The 15,919-nt window shown below is 66.2% G+C and overlaps 1 protein-coding gene across 2 annotated transcripts; it reads left to right on the top strand.

The window, feature by feature from the left end:
• Positions 1–351: 351 nt before the first annotated feature.
• OLFML2A (olfactomedin like 2A) lies at positions 352–8,905 on the top strand. Of its 2 annotated transcripts, none has more exons than XM_076355478.1 (8): positions 352–417; positions 5,030–5,293; positions 5,524–5,631; positions 5,747–5,932; positions 6,152–6,413; positions 6,529–6,777; positions 6,947–7,132; positions 7,377–8,905. In XM_076355478.1, the coding sequence occupies exons 1-8, from the start codon at positions 352–354 to the stop codon at positions 7,976–7,978; spliced, it is 1,923 nt and encodes a 640-aa protein (XP_076211593.1). In that variant the 3' UTR covers positions 7,979–8,905. The 2 variants fall into 2 exon arrangements, with proteins under 2 accessions (XP_076211593.1, XP_076211594.1); XM_076355479.1 differs by having other exon boundaries at positions 6,544–6,777.
• Positions 8,906–15,919: the final 7,014 nt, after the last annotated feature.

Raw genomic sequence — 15,919 nt, forward strand, 5'->3', positions numbered from 1 at the left:
ATCGGCCAGCCCGGGAAAGGGGCATCGGGCAGCCCGGGGAGGGAGCGGGCAGCCCCAGCCCGGGGTACCGGGCGGCCCCGTCCGGGCCAGCAGCCAGCCCCGGTACAGGGAAAGCCCGGACGGCCCCGGCGCGGGCACCCGCCAGCTCCGCCCGGGCGGAACCGCGCCGCCCCCGCCGCCGCGGCGCCGCTCCTGGGGCCGGTGCCGCCGCCGAGATGGGATGGGACGGGACAGGACGGGGCGGGGCGGGGCGGGGCGGGACGGGACGGGCGGGTGGGCGGCTCCTCCCCGCCGCCGGGCCGGGCCGGGCGGAGCGGGCGCTCGGTGCGGGCGCTCGGCGCCGCTCTCGCCATGCGGGCGCTGCTGCTCCCGGCGCTGCTGCTCCCGGCGCTGGCCGCGGCGCGCGGCGCCGCCACGGTAAGCACCGGCCGGACCGGGACCGGGACCGGGACCGGGGCTGGGATCGGGGCCGGGAGCGCGCCTACCCGCCGTGCCCCCGCGGGTGCCCGGGAGCGGGCGGGGGCAGCCCCCCCTCCCTGCGGGGCCGGTGCCGTCGGGGCGGGCGGGGCCGGTCCGGAGGCCCCGGCGGCGGCAGCGGTCCCTGCTGTGCCCGGGCGGGCTCCGGGGGGTCCCAAGGCGGAACGGGCGGGGGCGCGAGAGGAGCGGGCGGGGGTGCCCGAGCACCCCGGTACCCCCGCGGGCAGAGCGGGCGGCGTGAGCCCGGCCCCGGGCTGGCACCGGCACCGCAACCTGCGCCGGGGGCCGAGGACCGTGTCCCTGGGCCGGGGCTCCCCGCTCTGACGGGCAGAGGCGGTTTTGGGGCAGCGGTGCAGATTTTGGGGCAGCGGTGCCCCGGCGAGCTCCGCTCAGCCAGCAGCCCGGCTCAGGCGCTGGCGGGGCCCCCCCGGGGGAGCGGGGCGGGGGGAGCCGGCACAGCCCCCCTGCGCCGAGCCGGGGCCTCCCCCCGGGCCCGGAGCGTGGGATGTTCCCAGGGAAAGGCTGGTGCGGTTTTGGTGCTGGTGCTCCCTTCGCTGCGGGGGGTTCGGCGGAGGGAACGTTTCGGGCTGCGAGCGTGCTTGGTGGGTTGGACGGTGCCCAAACCCCGGCGCCGCCGTGATGAGCTCTGCAATTAGCGTCTCCGTGCCAGAAAGAACAGCCCGGGCAAGACTTGCCCCGCGGAGATGAGAGGAGCGCGGGGAGCGCGGGAGCGGGACACGGCAGCGCGTGGGAGCCAGCCTCTCGCGTGGATCCAAGAGCCCTCGGTTCCGGCCCTCCCCGCTGCTGCTGTCCCGCGGGGTCAGCGTCCCCAGCCGGGCCAGCCCAGGCGGGGCCGGAGCCGGGACATCGGGACCCAGCCCAGAGGGAAGGTGGTGGGAGCAGCCCCCGGGGAGGAAGGGCGCTGATGGCAGGATCACCAAAGCGTTAAAAAGCCAAGATTTTCCGAGTCGTTTGGTGGAACAAGATGAAAACACAGCTGTTGTTGGCAACAGTTGGCTTGGGAGTGGTGGCTGGGGGAGCCCTGCGCTGGGGGTCCCGGCAGGGTTTCAGGGGTGATGCTGTCTGAAGGACTCTGGGATCCGCAGCCCATGGACCCGTACAGTGCTGTCACCTCCCTCCCTCCTTCCACGCAGGTGCTGCCTGCTGTGCTTGAAGGTGTTTTTTCAGTTCTTGCCGTTTGGATGAGATCCCATCGGTGGGCATTCGTGTGCCACACAAGCGCTTCCCATGGTCGTGTCCCCGTGCCCCGTGACTGACACGGGATGCCCGAGCAGTGCCAGTGCCTGAGGCCTGGCCGCCGTCAGCCACAGCCTGGCTCTGCCAGCCCTGCTCTGCCTCGGCTCCCGTGGTGCAGAACGTGTTTAAAGCTTTGTGCCAAGCCGGGGAGGAGGAGGAAGAGGAGGGTGACATGGTTTCCCTCCCGTGACAGGGACATGCTTTCCAGCAGCTGTGCGAGAGGCGCGCAGCGCGGCAGCGTGCTTATCAACACAGCGTGTTTTCCTCTGAGGCAAGTCCTCTGGCAGCAATCAAAGGACAGCTTAAAAAGCTGGCCAAGGTTCATCGTCAAAGGTCCTGCTTTCTCCACATAATGGGACAAACTCCATGCTCACATGGACGCTCTTGCAAGAGGTCCCAGAAACTAGGCAATGCTGGGAAAATTACCCAGCTCGTAAAACTGGGAGTGAGGAAACCCTCAGCAAAGTGCAGGGATGCCCTCCCACACCAGCCGTGGGTGCGCAGACCCGCTGTGGAGCTGGGACCTGGCTCCAGAGGAGGGGCAGCACCTGCCTGCCGGCACCCTGGGCCAGGGTGAGCGGAGGGATTCAAGGAAAGAACCACCCGGAGACCCCGCGGGGCTGCAGCAGCCCCCTCAAAGGTTTCTTGGGGAGCTGTTAGATTTTGTCCCTGAGCAGCCGGTGCAGCATGCCAGCCTTCGGCCGGGGCTGCCTCGTGCCCCTGCGTCCCGACCCACCCACATGCCGGCAGCGAGCAGGTCCCACGTGCGCTGGGGGGCACGGGCTGTCCCCTGAAGGGTCAGGGCACAGACAGGTGCAGGCTGGCAGAGGACGCCCGGGCAGGCGTCACCCTGTGGCCAAGGCACCGGGGCAGGGTGACCCTCACAGAATTGACTGCGCGGGAGCCTTTTTTTTAAGACTTCCTTGTTTATAGCCTTTTCTGTATAAATAGAACATACGGTTCCTGTTTAAGGAAGCCGTTTAAAAGGCAGAACGAGGTTTAATGTTACTACCCCGCATGAAGGCAGGCGGCTGCCCCGGCTGTTGCGCAGCGAGGCTCACGCAGCGCCCGGGAAGGGGCAGCTGGTCTCCCCCCGGCCCCCAGCGCCTGCTCACACCTCGACCCGAGGTGAGCGGATTTTTCTGTTGCTGAGCGGCCGCGAGACAAAAGCGGCTGCCGGGCCCCTGGGCCGCTGGCTGCCCGCCCGGCCGGCTGCCTGCCCGGCTGGCTGCCCGCGAGGCTGCGCCCTGCCCCGGCCGGGGGCTGTTTGCTGGGACGCAGGAGGGAAATGGCTTGAACCGGGGGGTCTCTGGGGAAGAGGTTACCCCTTCGTGCCGCAGGGGAGCCTCTGTTTGCCGGGCCCCCGTGCGCTGCGCAGTGTAAACAGCCGCTGATAGGGCTGCTCCGGGCGCATTTGCTGCGCACGGCTCCAGCCAGCTCGCACCCCACCTCAGCGGGACACGCGGAGCCTCCACGCCGGCCGTGCCTCCTGCCGCAACACTGCCAAGGGCGGTGGGAGGGAACGCGCAGCCCGTGGCCGCCTGCTCCCACGGGAATGAGCTTCTAGCACAGGCAGCTGCAGCCCTTCCCTGTGGAAGGTGCCGATGGCGGGCGGGATCGCAGTGTGTCCCTGGGTGTCGGGCTGTGCTGTGGCGGTGGTAGCTTCACTGGTCATTGGTGCTTGGGGTGTTGGTGGGAATGGGGGGCCCCGGCTGGGAGCTCAAGTGGGGTTCCCATGGGGCACACCAGCACCTCGTGCAGGGCTCCCATGAGGATGCATGTGCACACCGGGACCTCATACAGCGCCGTGCACATGGAGGGACAGAGCTCGTGGCGAGGACAGCAGCCCAGCTTGGGAGCCGAGGAGTTGCCCGGGTGTGTGCGGAGGGGCCAGCAGCTCGCCGCTGGGCTGTGAATCATCCTGCCTGTTTGCACAAGCACCGGCATTGCCATGGGGAGGTCAGGGGGCCCAGGGAGGTGCGAGAGCCTAGAGGGGTGGTGTTTGGGGAGGGGGTCCCGCTCCCTGCCCCACTGCTCCCTGCCGAGAGCTTGATTAGATCCTGTTCGATTTACAGCCCTCTGGGCCGCCTGGTGTTTTCCTCCCAGCCAGCGGGACCTTCGTTTCACTTTGAAAGAGAGAGGCCTTTTTGAAATGCAAAATGCAGGAGGTTTTGCTGCGCCTTTAGGAAGGAAAGCCCCTGTCCCCGGCTGTGAGGCTGTGGGGAGCCGGGGGTCCCTGCTGGGTGGGCAGTGCCCAGGGAAAGCCACTGCCCGGGTGCCGCCAGCGCGTCAGCCTGGTTGGGCGCGGGAAGGATGGCGCCTGCACGGCAGTGGGTGCTGCCCACAGGCAGGACATCGGCCCTGTGGTCCTCTGCCCTTTCCCACGCTGCGCTGTGCTCCGTGGGAGGATGGGAGAGCCAGAGCTAAACTCATTTCCCAGCTCTGCCACCATTCTGTTTCCCAGGGTGAGTCAGAGTCCCCGCGGACAGAGCCCTCTCCCTCTGGGGTCACCGCGCTGCCTCTCCCCTTTCTTCCCCCCTCCCGGGTGCTCGGAGCAGGCGCATCCCCACACATGGGGCACTCAGCGCAGCCTGGCCGTGCTCCCTGCCAGCCCAGACATCCCCCACGGGTGTACAGCCAGTGGCAGGGGGTGAGAGGGACGCAGCTCCCCATCCCGCTGGGCAGGCTGAGCCACAGCCTTGTTCCCGAGCACACGGCGGGGGGGAGAACGGTTCCTTATCTGCAGAAACCAGCCGAAAAGCACCCTGGGCTCCGTAGCGTGAGTCAGGGCCATGTGTGGAAACAAGGGAGTCCTTGAGTGTGCGCCTCGGGCCATTGCCGGAGTCTGGAGGGGCCGAGCTCGCCCCGAGGTGGCTGTGTGTCACCATGAACAACGGACCCTGTGTGGGCTCGGGGCTGTGGGTGGGGGGGGACAGAGGCACTTCTGGGTCTCCTCGCCACCATCCCTGCTCACTTGGGTCTTGCTGGAGGTTGAGAAACAGCTACAGAAAAATACCTGGGGCACAAAATGCTCTGGTGGCCGTGGGGGCGAGCGGCTGCCTGGGTTTCGTCACTGTCACCCAGGTGCAGGGCAGTGGGACAGGGTGCTCTGGGCCAGACGATGCCCCACGCTCTTCAGGGCACGGCCAGGAGCCCCAGGGGCTGTGGGAGACCTCTGGGCATGCAGCAGAGAGGGAGTCAGCCGTGATGGCTTGCTGGAGTCAGCAGGGCCCTGTGGGACGCCCGGGTGGGACACCAGGCTCACCGGCCACCCCACCGCTGTGTGTCCCCGCAGGCGCTGGGCGAGGCGGACCAGGTCCGGATGACCTCGGAGGGCTCCGACTGCCGCTGCAAGTGCATCCTGCGGCCGCTCAGCAAGGACGCCTGCAGCCGTGTCAGGGACGGCAGCGTGCGGGTGGAGGACTTCTACACGGTGGAGACGGTGAGCTCGGGGGCTGACTGCAAGTGCTCCTGCACCGCCCCCCCCTCCTCGCTCAACCCCTGCGAGAACGAGTGGAAGATGGAGAAGCTGAAGAAGCAGGCACCCGAGATCTTCAAGGTATATGCAGGCATGGCGGGACTGCGGGCTGGGGGCCAGAGACGCCCTCCCTGTGTGCAGGAGCCCACGCTCCCCGTCCCTGCCCCAGCAGGCCCACAGGGCAATGGAGCAGTGCAGTTCCTGTGCTCCGGCCATGAGCGGGGACAGGGACATGTGGGGGCATCCGCAGCAGCTGTGCAGCCCTGCCCCGTGCCCCAGCCCTCTGCCCCAGCCCTGCTCTCCCTCTGCAGCTGCAGTCCATGGTGGACCTGCTGGAGGGAACGCTCTACAGCATGGACCTGATGAAGGTGCACTCCTACATCAGCAAGGTGGTGGCCCAGATGAACACGCTGGAGGAGGTGAGTGAGCTCTGGCAGGCACCATCCCCGCAGCGTGCCCCGTCTGGCTGCTCGGGACCGTCTGGGGGTACCGTGGGCTCCCTGAGCGGGGCTCCACACCTCTCCTCTCCTCCAGACCATCAAGACCAACCTGAGCAGGGAGAATGACTTCATGAAGGAGAGCGTCCTGCACCTCACCGACCAGATGAGACGCTATGAGAACTATTCCGACATCATGATCAGCATCAAGAAGGAGATCTCCAACCTGGGCTACCAGCTGCTGCAGAAGGACGCTGCCGCCGTCCCCGAGAGCAAGGCACAGGTAACCCCCAGGGCCCCAGCCCCTCGTAGGCACGGCCGGTGCCGCTGGGCTTCTCCTGCTGCGGGGCAGAGCCGAGCTCCCCCGGGCCTGTGGCAGGTGCTGGCAGCTCCCAGGAGCGCATCGGGGTGCGCCACACCGGCAGCCGAGGGTTGGTGCCTGTACCCGCTGTCTGGCACGGTGGCGGGAGGGGAGGGGGTCTGACCAGGCTGTGCCTCCCAGGACACGGCAGGCGGCCGAGAAAAGGAGGCGGGACGGTACCCCAGCACCCGCAAAGTGCTGGGGGACAGGGCAGCCCCCCGAGCGCCCAAGGAGAAGCAGCTGAAGCCCGAGAAGCCCAAAAAGGATAATGCGAAGGCCAAGGGTGTGTCACAGCCTACGCCCAAGCCCAAGCCACCAGCGCACCAGCAAACCGTGGTCCGAGGCATCACTTACTACAAGGCCGGGCAGGCGGGGGTGGCGGAGGGGCCAGCCAGCAGCCGTGGTGAGTCCCCGGGATGGGGCAGGGGTGTGGGGGGCTGGGGGCACCCTCCTGCCGTGGTGCTGCTCGGCGGGGTGGAGGGCCAGGGGCTGCCCCCACCAACCCACCGACCCCCCAGCTCGTCCCCCTGCAGAGAACCCTGCGAGGGGGGCGGCTGCGCCGGAGCGGCAGGAGGAGAGGGGCCCCCCGCCCCTCCCAGCTGAGGGGACCCCAGCCCAAGCCATCATGCGGGCAGAAACCACCGTGCCCAGCACCACGGCTGCGCCCAGCACTGCCCTGGCCCCCCGCACCACCGCCCACAGCCCCCCCGCCACCATTCTCGGGCAGGGGGCTGACAGCACCGGGGGCCCTGAAACGCCAAACAGAGGTGGGTGAGCGGGGGCGCTGGGAGGGGGCACCCGCCCTGGTGGTTCCACCGCCCGTGGCCAGGCTGGGCCAGCAATAGCCCTGCCACGGCAAAGGGCTTCCCAGCCCTGGCAGGGGCAGGCTGCCTGGGGCAGGGGTAAGCCTTCCTCCTCCTCCTCCTCGGTACCCAGTGAAGGAGGTGGAGTGCGAAGGCACCATCGAGTCGGTGGAGCCCCCCACGGAGCACCACAGCTACGGGCGCAATGAGGGGGCCTGGATGAAGGACCCGGCGGCCAAGGATGACCGCATCTACATCACCAACTACTACTACGGCAACAGCCTGGTGGAGTTCAGGAGCCTCGACAACTTCAAGCAGGGTGAGGGCTGGCGGCTGAGTGGGCGCAGGGGCCTCGGCTCCTCCTGGGTGGGTGCCCAGCACTGTGCAATGCTGGCTGTTCCGGGCCCTGGGGTGGTGGGCAGCTGATGGGGACCTGCGCTGGGGAGCACCCATGGGGCAGTGAGGGGGACACAAGTCCCCTGCCGCTGCTGGCATGCTAGGGCCATCATGCATAGGACCCCAGTGCTGCGAGGGGTCCCAACGACTCTCCCACCCACTCACAGGCCGCTGGAGCAACCTCTACAAGCTGCCCTACAACTGGATCGGCACCGGGCACGTGGTGTACCGGGGGGCCTTTTACTACAACCGCGCCTTCACCAAGAACATCATCAAATACGACCTGAAGGAGCGGTACGTAGCGGGCTGGGCGCTGCTCCACGACGTGGTGTATGAGGACACGACGCCCTGGAAGTGGAGGGGCCACTCAGACATCGACTTCGCTGTGGACGAGAGCGGGCTCTGGGTCATCTACCCCTCCATGGACTATGACTACTCGCAGCAGGAGGTGATCGTCCTGAGCCGACTCGACCCCGGGGACCTCTCGGTGCGCAGGGAGACCACCTGGAAGACAGGGCTGAAGCGCAACGCCTATGGGAACTGCTTCATCATCTGCGGCATCCTCTACGCTGTGGACACCTACAGCCAGAAGGAAGGGCAGATCTCCTACGCCTTCGACACGCACACGGACACGGAGGCAGAGCTCCGGCTGCCCTTCCTCAACCAGTACGCCTTCACCACGCAGGTCGACTACAACCCCAAGGAGAAGGTGCTCTACGCCTGGGACAACGGCCATCAGATGACATACGGGCTCCACTTCGTGGTCTGAGTGCCCGGCCGGGTCCCAGCCGCACCCCTGCGCCCACCCTCCGCTGTGCCTGGCCGGGGTGCCCCGATGCAGCCTGGCCCTGGCACCTGGGCCAGGGCTGTGGTGAGAGCCCGGCTTCCACCCCAAAACCCTCCCCATCCACTGTGCCCCAGTCACCTGCACCATGCCTGCTGCATTGCAGGGCAGGGGGTGCAGGTAAGCGCAGCCCCCAGTAGACACCACCACGACAACGTGGCCTCTGGGGCCATGGGGCTGCCCCACAGCTGGCAGCTCGGCCGGCGTTGCCTTCCCGGGGACGCAGGAGAAGAGCCCAGCCCCGTGTCCCTGCAGCACCGGGAGACAGCTGGGTCTGTGCCACCAGCGACACGGCAGCACCCGCCCCGTGCCACCGCACTGAGCACCCGCTCACGCTGCACCCAGCCTGAGCACCGCTCCCCACACACCCCGCCAGACCCTGCGTGACCGCACACTTACCATAACCGCCAGCTGCCAGCGGTGCGAGTGCCTTAACAGCCTGGTGCCGGCTGCCTGGGCGCCGTGCCCTCACCTGCCCCCGAGCTGCCACAGGGCGGGCAGGGCCCCCTCGCTGCCGGGGCAGGAGGAACAGCTGCCAATTGCTATTTTAGGAGACGTGATTAAGATGCCTTTGCTTTTGCCGCTCATTAGCTTATTATTTAAATGCATTCACCGGAGCTGTGCGGAGTCCCCTCTCCTGGCAGCGGGCGCAGAGCAGCCTGGCCGCAGTGCCAGGGTGCCCTGCCTGCACACCTGCCTGCACCCAGCACCGGGCAGGGAGGAGGAGTGCATGGCCAGGGAGCCCGTGGCCCTCATGCTCTCCGCCTAAGGCAGGGCGAGGGGCCGGGAGCACTTTTCTTGGTTTTGGTCATTTTAGACGTGAACAGTATTAAAAAAATAACAGATGTGAAACCGGGCTGCGTGCGCTGTCGTTTCTCCCGAAGCCGGGTGGGGAGGGCGGGCGCTCGCCGTCCCCGTCCCGTGGCCAGGCGTGCCCAGGGGTTGCCGGCGCACACGGCTGCTGTTCATTGCACATCTGGCTGGTGCGGCTCCTCGCAGCGCTCCCCATGCCGAGCCCGGGGAGGGCACCCCACATCCCCCCCACAGCCCCCAGCAGTGCCACGGCTGCGCCCGCGGGCCCCAGGCTGGGCAGCACAGAGGCAGGCGAGTCCTGAGCACAGACCTGGGGGAAAAGGCCCTGCTGGGTCCTGGGGGAAAAAGGGATTTGGCATTTCCAGGACTGAGCTGCAGCCCAAGCAGCAGCAGCTGGGAGCTGAGCTCCGCAGCTGGGGAGAGTGGGAAAGGGAGAGAGGAGAGCAGCTGAGCGTGGGCACGGCGGGAGCAGCTGCCCTGACTCTGCGGCAAAATTTGGTAAGCATGGAGCTGCTGGGGGGCCCCGAGGGGTGAAAGCAGCCCCCGCGGCCCAGTTCCTTCCCACTCCTGTCCGTACATGCCAGGGCAGCCACCCCTTGGCACTGGTGAGCCCTGCACACCAGCCAGGTGTCCCGTCAGGCTGTAGCCGGGCTCCTCGTGCCACGGAGCCATCACCGGGCAGCTGAGCCCGGTGTCCCAGGGTGCTGGCACGGCTGAAATGTTTCCTCCTGCAAAGACCCGAAGCCGGTGCTGGGCACAGGGCAGCCTGGCATCCCCTTCCCTGGCCCCACACTGCACCCAGGCCCAGGTCCTGCTCTGGCTCACGAAGGCACTGGCCGTCCCTGCCCCTGCCCATGCCTTGGCCCTGAAAACCCCCCATGCCAGCGGTGCGGTGCATCCCTTGCTTGGCCGCAAGTACCCGCCACGAGAAAGGAGCTGGCTGACTTTTTCCCCCCCAGCTGGGTCCCTGCCAGGCTTTTATCTAGCAATCCCCAGCAAATCCCTGTCCAAACAATACGGATTTCTGACATTTTTTTGCGGTAAAGTAAACTCCCAGCACATCTCTAATTCCAGGGCTTTGTTGTTCTTCGGCGGGGGCTGCCATGGCTCTGCGCTGCCTTGCTGCGCCGGGCTGGGCTGCGGGACGCCCCTCCGCTCCCCTCGGGAAGAAAACACAGGGAAGGGAGTAATTAAACCCGCGTGGCCAGAGGGCAGTGCCACCTAATTGCAGCCGTGGGGCCTCCTGCAAAGTGCCGCAAAGGCACCCCTCTGAGATCACGCTCCTCGCTGCCACTAACACCGTGATAACGAGAAGCTTTAATTATGCCCACATGACAGACATTTCATGACGTTCTCCCCCTGACGGCTGCCCGGCCTCGCCCCCGAAATCTGCAGCTGCGTGCGCCGGCTCGGCCGGGCTCTGCAGCCCTGTCCTGCCACAGGCTGGGGGCAGCTGGGGAGGGGACGACACGGGGCGATGCGGAGCGACACGGGGCGATGCAGGGCAATGCGGGGTGATACAGGGCAATGCAGAGTGACGCGGGGCAATGCGGGACAGTGAGCCAGCAGCAGTCTGCAGCCTCAAGAGGGTTTCTTGGCAGCACAGGGCCATGCAGTGGCAGCACGGGCTGTAAAAGCTCCGGCACTGTAAAAGCTGGGGCGCGGGCACTGTGAAAGCAGCCCCCCGCTCCCCACCGGCAAGCAAAAACAAAGGGGCTTTTGTTTCCTGGTGGGGTTATTGTGCTGGGTCCTTCGGGCTTCCCGGACCCCCCACCGCTCCACGCCTTTTTCTGAATCTAAAGTCACCCTGATCCCCTTTCTCTGCTATTATATGTCAAGGAATCACACCTCAGGTCGGGTCCATGGAAATGCCTCTGAGCGCCTGCTCTGACGGTCCCTGCCCGCGGCCCGACCAGCCCATCCCCGCGGCAGTGCTGCTGCACTGGCAGCTGGACTTTGTGGCTCCAGGACATGAGGAAACCTCCCTCGCTCCTGCTGCTGCCCGCAGGGACATGTGTCAGATGTGCATGTGGCGAGGGAGCTCCAGCCCCAGCAGCCCTTCGCCAGCTGGTCCTTGTCCTGGTCCTGCTCCTGGCCGTGGTCCTGGTCCGTGGTCCCTGGTGCCTGGTCCTGGTCGCTGGTCTCTGGTCCCAGGTTCTGCTCCTGGTTCCGGTCCCAGGCAGGATGAGGCAGGCTGGGGAGGACAAGGGTCCCCGAGCAGGACATGGTGGGGATGTACAGGTGGAGGCAGAACAGGGTCCTGCTATGCCGGGCGCTGCTGACTTCCAGACATTCCTCCTGTGCGTGGCCGGCACCACTTCGGCTCATAACGTGATTAAAAGATTAAAATATCTCAGTTCAGCAGCAAGCAGCAAATGAAGCTTGAGACAGAGATGCTGAGGGGCTGCAGTGCCTGAGGCCCCTGTGACAGCAATGCAGCGCCCAGAGAAGGGTGGCTGGGGCCATCCAGGCGGGTGGCTGCTGGTGCCACAGCCCTCCCTCTAAAAACACCCTCCTGCGGGCACAGCTGGCCCCTCAGTGAAGCTGGGCAGTGAAGCTCTAATTCCCCCCTGTCCTGGCTGCTTCCTTCTCAGTTACCGGCTGGGGTTGGCTTGTTTGTGGTGGTTTTGCCTCATTCCTGGCCCCGCTGACCAGGCTGGCCATCCCGCTTGCCCCGCCACTGAGCTGGCCCCACCAGCACCGTGCCATGGTGCCGGCACAGCGCAGAGCTGTCTCAGGGCCACAGGGGAGCCCCGGCGGGTGGCCAGCCTTTGGGCGGGCAGGATGCACAGCGGGTGGAGCACAGCACCAGTCCTGCTCCAGGTGACATCCCAGCCGGAGCCCGTCCCTGGCTGCAGCCTGTTGGCTCCCACTGAAAGGGATCGCCCCTCCCTTGCACTGAAAACCTCGGTCTTTGTTCCACCTCGGGTGCTGAGTGCCCCCAGCCCTGGGTGCCGGGAGCCTCAGCTGGTGCAGCCAAACCACCCACGGCTGCAGTTTGCTCCCACGGGAGGGCCCTGTGCCCATCGCCTCCCCAGGGCGTGAGGTGCACCATCACTCGCCCATGGCCACACAGCCCTTTTCTGGCCACGGAGAGCCAAGAGCCACCTGCCCGGGGGCTGCAGGGCCGGGACCGGCTGCGCATGGAGCATCCAACAGGGGAATCGGGCCCTTCCCTCCATTCTTATCTCCACCCAGGGACCACTGACCCGGGGAACGAGGCAATGTGTGTCTGGCAGCCAGTGGGACAAAGTCATGGGGCTGTGCCCACATCACAAACACGCTTCAAAGCCGGAGCCAGCAGCACCGAGCATCACAGGGATCTATTTTTATTGCCCTCCCTGACCCTTCCCTCCACATGGTGCCTGCTGCTGGCAGGCCTGGGCACACAGTGCAGCAGCGCGGGGAGGGGAGGCTTTTCCTGCTGTGCCTCTCCCTCCCGCTCTCCAGGGACGTGCCCTGGCTCCCTGTCACAGTGGCAGCACAGCAGGACAGTGCTGGCACCGCTCTGCCCACACGTTCTGCTGGGGCAGTCCTGCCCTCCGCATCCCCGAGCCGCAGCTTGCAGGGCAGCGCCTCGCCAGGATGGGCATGTTCCTGATGAGACCCACCAGCTCATTGCGCCCAGGGCCAGCGGGGAGCTGGGGAGGACACAGATGGTGAGGCTCCCCTGGAAAGCGTGCGGGTGCCCAGCATCAAACCTGCTCAAGCGCTTCCCCTTGGCCAGGGCTGCGCTGGCAGCAGGGAGCTGTTTCTCTTGTAACTGATGAAGCTGTGGCTGGAAGCACGGCGGGGGCTCAGGATGCGAGTGTTGACCAACCCAAACAATGCTGGTCAGGCGAGCAGCAGGCGCTGCCGGCTCTGCACGCACCTTCCCAGCACCCCAGGGCTTCCAGGGGCCGCCAGAAATGGCGTGGCGGGGAAGCTGAGGCATGAACCCACCCCTGGGACCAGAGGGCCTCTGCATCCCTCCATGTCCCCCTCTCCGGGCTGTGGCAGGCACAGAGGGCACAGCCCAGCACAGACCCGCTGCTGCCAGCACACACATGCTGCTCCCAGCAGGGACCCGCTGCACGAGAGAAGGAAGGTGGAAGGGGCAGAGCACCGGGCACACACCTGCCCCCACCGCCTCCCTTCTCTGGGCCATATAGGGCACCGTCCTGCTTTGCACCGAATATAGAGCTGATCGTCCCCAGGACTGGCAAAAGATTTACCAGGGGCTGCAACTGAGTCATTGCCTGGGGAGGCAGCACAGCCTGGCAGGGAGTGTGGCCTCATGCCCAGCGGTCCTGCCTTCGCCCGGCTGGGACCTGCCTCGTGTGGCTGGGGGCGATCCGGCTGCTGCTCCACCTGGATCCCTCCTGGCACGGCTGCCTGGGCATGGCCAGACTCTGGGACCAGGGGCTCAGCAGGGGGCTGAGCCTGGGACATGGTGCCCAGCCATGCCAGCAGCCTCTGGGCAGAGCCTGGCAGTCCCCAGGTCCTCCCTGGGGAGCAGGAGGCTCAGTGCCAGTGCTGTGCCCCCATCCCGTGGGCCGCCCGTGCTGGGATGTGTTTGGTGGGAGAACATTGGTGCCACTGGGGGCCCTGGTCGGTCTCTGGAGAGCCACAGGGCGATGCGGGGCTGTGGGGCCATGCAAGGCCACAGGTGCCAAGGCTGCCGACCTTGAGTGGCAGTGGGAAAGGGCTGGGCGGCAGGACGCAGCAGCAGCCGGAGGGAAGGGAGGGGAGCCACGGGCCTTGGCGGTGCCACCGCTGACTCACTCATCAGTGCAAACAGAAATCTGTTCCCAGGCTTGCTGCCGCCACCTCCAAACCACCCCAGCCCCCTTGGCACAGCATGGCACAGCAGCCCCTCGGGGTGGTGGGGTGCACCCTGCTAACACCCCTTCCCCGGCAGCGCCCCACGGCACAGCACAGGGGGAAGGAGAGGGCTGCCCGTGAGCCGCTCTCATGGCCGGGCTCTGCTCACCCCTACACAGGGGCTTTCTCCATCACCCTGCGGATGTGCAGCCACGCTGGCAGGGAGCCAGGAGCCCCGGCACACAGCGGCCCCCAAGGGCCACCTTTGTCTGGGAGCCCCCGGGACAGTGGGAGCAGGGCCCCGTGGGGCAGCGCCTATGTCCAGACACTGACCGTATTCATGGGAGCAGCAGGACCAGGGCGCGCGGGGGACAAGTCCTCCCCCAGTCCGGCCAACAAAACGGGCATTCAGGGCAGGGAGCAGGCGGTTGCCCCGGGCAGACCTGGGCCGCCCGCGTGGCCAGCGGGGCATGGCATTTCCTCGCTGGGCCGGGTGCTCACAACACGGGGCTTGTTGTCAGCAGATGCACCAGACACGCTGCTCACACGCAGCCGTGCGGGGCTGCCTCTCCCCTAGCACACGGAGGGGAGTGGGTGGCACAGCACGGCTGAGGGCACCTGGACGTGCCCAGGGTGGTCGCTCCCAAGCTCCCTGCCTGTCCTGCCCAGCACCTTGTGTGTCCCACCACGTGCTGCTCCCTGCACACCCCGCTGCATGCAGAAACCAGGGTCAGCCCCCAATGTTAGTGCTCAGGAGAGCTGCTAAGGAGCCGTCCCAGAGGAGGGAGGTTACAGGAGCAATGCTGGGAGTGTTAGAAGAGCTGGAGTTTGTGCCCATCGCAGCAAACACTGGCCAGGGGAGGTGGAGCCCGGGCTTTCCGACCCAGACCTTGCACAACTTGCATCTGCCCTCTCTGCAGCTCCCCGCTTCCCCCAGGCCCCCTGCCCCTGCCCAAGCTGCAGGATCAGGCCCAGGAGCAGGTCCTGCCAGCTCCCAGAGACACTGTCCACACTTGGCCGGTGCCTGCTGTGTGAGGGAGTTGGGGAGAGAAACATCTGGTCCTGCTGAACGCTTTCCAGGGCACGCAGCCAGGGCTCCCTTCGCAGTGGCATCAGCCCTGGGCCGTGCCCCGCAGTCAGCCGGCAGCTGTTCCTCCTTCCTCATCCCCACCCTGGAAATTATTTATTTGCTGAAGAACAGCTTTCCCTGGGAAGTCTGCTCTAATGCTGAGGGACATCTTCAGTTACAAGGAAAAAATAAACAGTTTGAGCCTTGGAGGCCCTGACGCTCTGCAAACACCAGTGCTAAACCCAGGGCCAGAGTCAGCAGCTGTGTGGGGTCAGCGCAGGAGAGCAGCGGCATCCCCCAGGAGAGGGGCTCCAAGCACCCCTCCGTCATGCCCAGGCAGCGCCATGCCGAAGGGGGACAGCCCATACTGCCTGCAGTACCGCCTGGTCCCTGTGAAGGTGGCGCAGCCCTGGGGTGCTCTCGGGGGGCTTTGCCCTTTGCTGGGGGTTCTCCCTCCCCACCACGCTCAGGCCAGAGCAGCTCCGTGGCCGCACAGGTACTCCTCCACATACCCCCCCGAGCACAGCCGGTAGCGCTGAGACAGGGTGGCACCAGCATGGGTGCAGGCTGTGGGCCAGGGCATTTACCTTAGTTTTCTGCTCTTAGTTGTTTTTGCTCCCCCCCCCCGTTTGCAGGCAGTTTGCAGCTGGCCGTTTTGCAGCAGCAACTTCTGCCAGGGAGCTGGGGCCACACGGCCGTCCTCTGGGGCTCGTAGGTAAAGCGGGAACCGGCACAGACCGCTGACTGCCCTGCGGAGCTGGCGACGCAGGCCAGGACAGGCATCCACCTTGCTCTCACAGGAGTAACAAATGTCTTCTCCACCTGTGCACTGGAGGAAGCTTGCACTAGAGCCCCTCACCTCACCTCTGCATCCATTCAGACTATCAGTATGTTGTTCCCGGTAATTTAAAGGGCTGCTTGTCCATGGGATGTATTCTGTAACAGCACAGGGTAATTCTGATGAAAGGGCTGGACTGTTTGGTTTTGCCACCCTGTTACGGGTGGATGGAGTAACTCAGCCCCAGGATTTAGTGTGGTGCCAGAAACCCATTTACCTCCTTAAATATCTGGTGTGGACTGTGCACAAACCGAAGCTTGAGCTGTTCTCCCGCATCAACTCCCGCTTCAGCGTGGGGATGGCTTCTGGGCGCAGGCCTGGCTTCCCAGCCGAGTATCTGGCA

This window comes from Aptenodytes patagonicus, chromosome 18 (genome assembly GCF_965638725.1).
Source record: "Aptenodytes patagonicus chromosome 18, bAptPat1.pri.cur, whole genome shotgun sequence".
NCBI lineage: Eukaryota > Metazoa > Chordata > Aves > Sphenisciformes > Spheniscidae > Aptenodytes > Aptenodytes patagonicus.

Coding starts and splice junctions, on each gene's coding strand:
- OLFML2A (XM_076355478.1), top strand. CDS start 352: ATGCGGGCGCTGCTGCTCCCGGCGCTGCTGCTCCCGGCGCTGGCCGCG. Junction 418..5,029: donor CGGCGCGCGGCGCCGCCACG/GTAAGCACCGGC, acceptor GTGTCCCCGCAG/GCGCTGGGCGAGGCGGACCA. Junction 5,294..5,523: donor AGGCACCCGAGATCTTCAAG/GTATATGCAGGC, acceptor CTCCCTCTGCAG/CTGCAGTCCATGGTGGACCT.